Source organism: Nicotiana sylvestris, chromosome 5 (genome assembly GCF_000393655.2).
Source record: "Nicotiana sylvestris chromosome 5, ASM39365v2, whole genome shotgun sequence".
Classification (NCBI taxonomy): domain Eukaryota; kingdom Viridiplantae; phylum Streptophyta; class Magnoliopsida; order Solanales; family Solanaceae; genus Nicotiana; species Nicotiana sylvestris.
This window is the reverse complement of record NC_091061.1, coordinates 178,000,914-178,006,103: the sequence shown is the minus strand read 5'-3', so window position 1 is coordinate 178,006,103 and position 5,190 is coordinate 178,000,914. Positions and strand designations below refer to the sequence as shown.

Sequence of the window (5,190 nt, the reverse complement as noted above, 5' to 3'; positions counted from 1 at the left end):
ATTTGCACTTCTCTGAACCTGCAACATCCATGTTTTAAGCCTAGCATCCCGGAACCTACCCGAAACTCACTCGAGTCTCGGAACTCCAAACCAAGTATGCATACTAACTCAAAGACATCATATGGACCTACTCGTGTGATCACATCATCAAAATAACATGTAAAATCATGAATTAACCTTAAAACTCAACATTTTCATCAAGAACTCTCAAAGTTCATAACTCTTCAACCGGAAGTCCAACTCACGTCAAATAAACTCTGTTTTTACCAAATTTACAGTTATCTTTCAAATACTATAACAAGTTTGTACCGGGCTCAGGAACCAAAATACGGGCCCGATAATAATGGTTTCAAACATTAATTCTTTTTTTATTTCTTAGATAATTCAGTAAAACAATTTCTTTCAAAAATTGATTTCTAAGGCTTGGGACCTCGGAATTCATTTCCGGTCATACGCCCAAGTCCCATATTTTACTGTGGACCTCCCAGGATCGTTGGAACACGGATCCGGGTCCGTTTGCTCAAAATATTAACCAAAGCCAACCATAATCAAATTTTAACTCTAGAAATTTCTATTTCTCATATTTTCACATAAAAGGCTTTCCAGATATAGGTCCGGACCACGCACGTAAATCAAGGTGAGTAAAGAAGAGGTTTTTAGGCCTCAGAACACTGAATACACTTGCAACACAAGTGTTGCTACAAGGTAATGCCTTTTGGCTTGAAGAACACTAGTGCTACTTACCAAAGGGCTATGCAGAATATTTTCGACGATCTTCTCCACAAAAATGTTGAATGCTATGTTGACGACTTGGTGGTAAAATCAAGAGAGAAGGACGACCACTTGAAAGACTTGAGGATGGTATTTGAATTGCTCCGGAGGTACTAACTTAGGATAAATCCTTTGCAATGTGCCTTTGGAGTTACTTTTGGAAAGTTCCTTGGTTTCATTGTCCGACATCGAGGGATCGAAATTGATCAAGCCAAAATAGATACCATTTTGAAAATTCCTGAGCCTCGGGATATCCATGAGTTGAAAAGTCTGCAAGGAAAGCTAGCATACCTAAGAAGATTCATATCAAACCTAGCTGGGAGGTGCCAACCATTTAGTTGCCTCATGAAGAAAGGCGTTCCTTTCAAGTGGGACCAAGCTTGTAGCAATGCCTTAGAAAGTATCAAAACCTACTTGATGAAGCCTCCAGTTTTAGCAGTTGCTATACCTAGAAAGCCATTGATACTATACATTGCGGTGCAAGAAAGGTCTGTTGGAGCACTGTTGGACCAAGAAAATAGTGAGGGAAAAGAAAACTCTCTTTACTACTTGAGCAGGATGATGACACCAAACAAGCTGAATTATTCGCCAATTGAGAAGTTGTGTTTGGCGTTAGTCTTCTCAATTCAAAAGTTGAAGCACTACTTTCAAGCTCATGTTGTCCGTCTTGTTTCTAAAGCAAATCCCATCAAGTTCGTGATTTTAAAACATGTTCTTAGTGATCAACTAGCGAGATGGTACCTCCAACTTCAACAATTCGAGATTTTGTACATCCCTCAAAAAGGCTGTAAAAGGACAAGCATTGGAAGACTTCTTGGCAGATCATCCGATATCTGATGAATGGGAGCTAATCGATGAACTACCTGATGAGGACACAATGGTCGTTGAATTTCAACCTCCATGGAAGATTTACTTTGATGGTGTTGCGCATCGTGGGAGAGCTGGGGCTAGCGTAGTATTTGTCACTCCCCAAGGTGAAGTCTTGCCCTACTCCTTCACCTTGACACAACTCTAGTCCAACAATTTTGCTGAGTATCAAGCATTAATACTTGGGCTTGAAATGGTCATTGATATAAACCAATTGCAATTGCAAGTCTTTGGTGACTCCCAATTAGTGGTCAATCAGCTTTTGGGTAGCTACGAGGTTAAGAAGCCTGAACTACGCCCATATCATGATTACGCTAAAAAGTTAATGGGGTGGCTCGGTGATGTGACTATTCAGAATGTGCCAAGGAAAGAAAATAAGAAGGTTGATGCTTTAGCTACCCTAGCTTCGCCATTAGCCCTGCCTGATCAAGCGCAAGTTACTGTCTGCCAAAAATGGGTAGTTGATAACTACGGATTTTGACGCATTTTATACTCCTTCTTACTTATGCTTTGATTATAAATTCATACAAAATGATCCCAAAAGGCTCATAAGTTGTACTTGATTGCAGGTTTGATCAACAAAGTGACAAGATGTCAAAGATCAGCTCAAAAGGAGTGAAATTTGCACAAGTATCAAAGACAAGACAAACTTAGGAAAAATAGGACTAGTGCAGCCGCACTACACTTTGTGCGGTCCGCACTAGGGAGATTCAGAGAGTTGGAATTTCGGGCATTATGGCAGTGCGGCCGCAAAAAGTTTTTTGCGGTCCGCACTGAAGGCAATGCGGTTGCACTACCATTCTGTGCGGTCTGCGGAGCCTGAGTTCAAAGAGCTGAGTTTGCAAGTTCAAGAGCCTAGTGCGACCGCACACCATTTTGTGCGGTCCTCACTAACCCCACAGGGGCATTTTTGTCTAGATTTTCCATCTTAGTATAAATAGATCGTTTTTCCATTTTTAGGGTATCAAACATTTTAGAATAGTTGTTGCGCTTATGGGAACGTATCTTGTAGCTATTTTGGGCATTTTTACTTACTTTTTATCATTGAATCTTTGTATTTAGCTTAGCAATTAATTAATATGTGTTCATCTTCATCTACTTCTTTGTTTTTCTCTTCAAGTATGAGTAGCTAGACCATTAGCTAGGATTGTGGCTCAACCGTAGTGTGGGTAATTGATGGGTGTTACAATTTAGGGCTAGATTGACTATGGGTGTTTGCTATTTGGGTCATTTTCATGGTTTAATTACTGAATTAGTAGTTGCAACCACTAGTTTGTGCTAAGTTGACTTGGGCTCTTCTTGAGAAAGAGAGCCTAAGTCTCCAAAATTGATCCAACAAGGAATTGGGATGGACTCAAGAGAATTGATAGTCCCAAGTAAAGGGTTAAACCTTGAGAGAGTAATACCCGATTTGAACCCTAGTTGCTTGAGCAAATATGCATACCCAATTGGTCTTGAGAAAGTCAATTGGGCAAAATCATTCTTTCTACCGAGAGGTGTGAGAGTGGGTAATATCGAGCAACGGTTATAAAATATTCCCCAATCATGTCAATCGTGTCTTAGACGCAATTACCCGTCAATTGGCCACCTAGGTGAAAGTCACTACCCTAGTGCCTTTTAGAATATTTGAACAACTTGTAGCATTTTACTCTTAGCTTAATCTAGTTGTAATTATAATTTGTAGTTTGATAATAGTAGAATTATAAAAGAAAACCCAAAAATAAATAGAAGTGCAATTTGGAACCAATACACAATCCTAACCTAAATAGATACTCAATTCCAATTCTAGCTCTCTGTGGAAATAGATCCCGACCCAAAATCGGGTAAAAGTTATTGCGGCCCTCTCTCGCTACTTATTAGTGGTACAGAGTTGACTGAGATCACTTTTTGGCGCCGTTATTGGGGAGTTAACGGTTTTGGCTATCTATTTAGCTAGTTTTGTGTACTGTTCTTCTTTCCTTCTTTGTTACTCACTTGTTTGTGTCATTACTCAGGTACTAATATGGCATTGAACAACACTAATGACCCTCTTAGAAACGTGTTTGCGGGGGAGGAGGTAGATGATGTTGAACAAGATGAGGTGCCTCTTGTACCTCAAGGTCTACGTAGAGGCCGAAATGCCAATGTTAATCCAAATGACAATATTTCAGATCCTCCTCCGCCACCTCCAAGAGTGGTTCCCAGAGTATTACCGAACCAAGGATATGCAAGTGCTATCGTCCCACCCCGAATCCGGGTGGGCAATTTTCAGATAACCAATGTGATGTTGACCTTACTTGAGCAGCATGGGTACTTCACGGGCGCTGCAGATCAAAATGCCTACAAACATCTCAAGGGGTTCGTGGATACATGCTGGGGGAGCAAACAGACGAATGTGTCCGAGGATGCTCTTAGGTTGAGGCTTTTCCCATTCTCACTTCGAGGGAAAGCATTGGATTGGCTCGAGCGACTTCCCAACCATTCCATCACAACTTGGGATGAGTTTGTGGATAAGTTCATTGCTAAATTTTTCTCACCGGGGCACATGGCGGCATTGCGTGATGAGATATTGGCTTTCAAGCAAGAGCCCACGGAACCTTTGCATGAGATTTAGGAGCGTTATAGAACAATGATGAAAGAATGCCCCAACAATGATATGACCGAGGCTATGATCCAACAAACTTTCTACCGGGGCATTAACACCACAAACCAATGCATAGTGAACCAACTTGTCGGGGGCAATTTTATGAAGCTGTCATATAATAAGGAATGTGATGTACTTGATGAGATGGCTGACACTTCTTCTGCATGGCAAAGTAGGGCCAATGTTCCTCAAGGTGACCCTACGGTTATTCATTTGCATAAGGTATTACATGATCACGGGCAAGCGATAGTTGAGCTTACTACTACTATGAACCAATTGGCTAAGGCGCAGTTGCAACAAGTTCAAAATCCTCGCCAAGTGAATGTCATAGAGGGTGTTAATATGCTTGTCAACAAGAGAAGGCAAAAGAGACAACAAAATCAAGGGAATTCTAAGCAATATGATGATGCATGTGATGGGTTTCAAAATGATGGTTATGATGACCAAAGTGAAGAGGTTCAATACGTCAACAACTATCAAGGCAATAGAGGCAACTCTTCTAACCAACAATGGCGACCCCAAGGGAATTGGGGCAATCAACAACAAGGTGGTGGTAATTGGAACAACAACAACCAAAATAACAACTGGGGGAATCAGAACAACAATTAAGGTAACCAAGGGAATTGGAATGGTAATAATAACAATTGGGGCAACAATAACAATCAAGGTGTATGGAACAATGGGAACCAAGGCAACCGGGGGCAAGGTTTTCAAAGGCCCCCAATGTACCAACAACCGAACAATCCACCCCTATTTCCTTCTCAAGGTCCTAGTTCTTCTGGCAATGATTTAGGTAGAATTGAAATGATGTTCAAGCAAATGATGAAGAAGAACCAAGATTCTGATGCTCAATTGGCTTCCCACAATACCTCTATTCGGAACTTAGAGGTGCATTTAGGCCAAATCTCTCAATCTTTGAATACTCGCCC

At 41.0% G+C, this 5,190-nt stretch overlaps 1 protein-coding gene across 1 annotated transcript; it reads left to right on the top strand.

The window, feature by feature from the left end:
• Positions 1-1,188: 1,188 nt before the first annotated feature.
• Positions 1,189-2,119, top strand: LOC138869712 (uncharacterized). The gene is made up of 3 exons (XM_070147361.1): positions 1,189-1,467; positions 1,556-1,745; positions 1,866-2,119. Exons 1-3 carry the CDS (start codon positions 1,189-1,191, stop codon positions 2,117-2,119), a joined length of 723 nt encoding a protein of 240 aa, XP_070003462.1.
• Positions 2,120-5,190: the final 3,071 nt, after the last annotated feature.

What these genes read in the sequence shown, in the direction of transcription:
- LOC138869712 (XM_070147361.1), top strand. Translation starts at nt 1,189, where the DNA reads ATGAAGCCTCCAGTTTTAGCAGTTGCTATACCTAGAAAGCCATTGATA. An exon ending in AAGCAAATCCCATCAAGTTC is followed by an intron (nt 1,468 to 1,555) that starts GTGATTTTAAAA and finishes TCCCTCAAAAAG; the next exon opens with GCTGTAAAAGGACAAGCATT. An exon ending in AGTATTTGTCACTCCCCAAG is followed by an intron (nt 1,746 to 1,865) that starts GTGAAGTCTTGC and finishes TGCAATTGCAAG; the next exon opens with TCTTTGGTGACTCCCAATTA.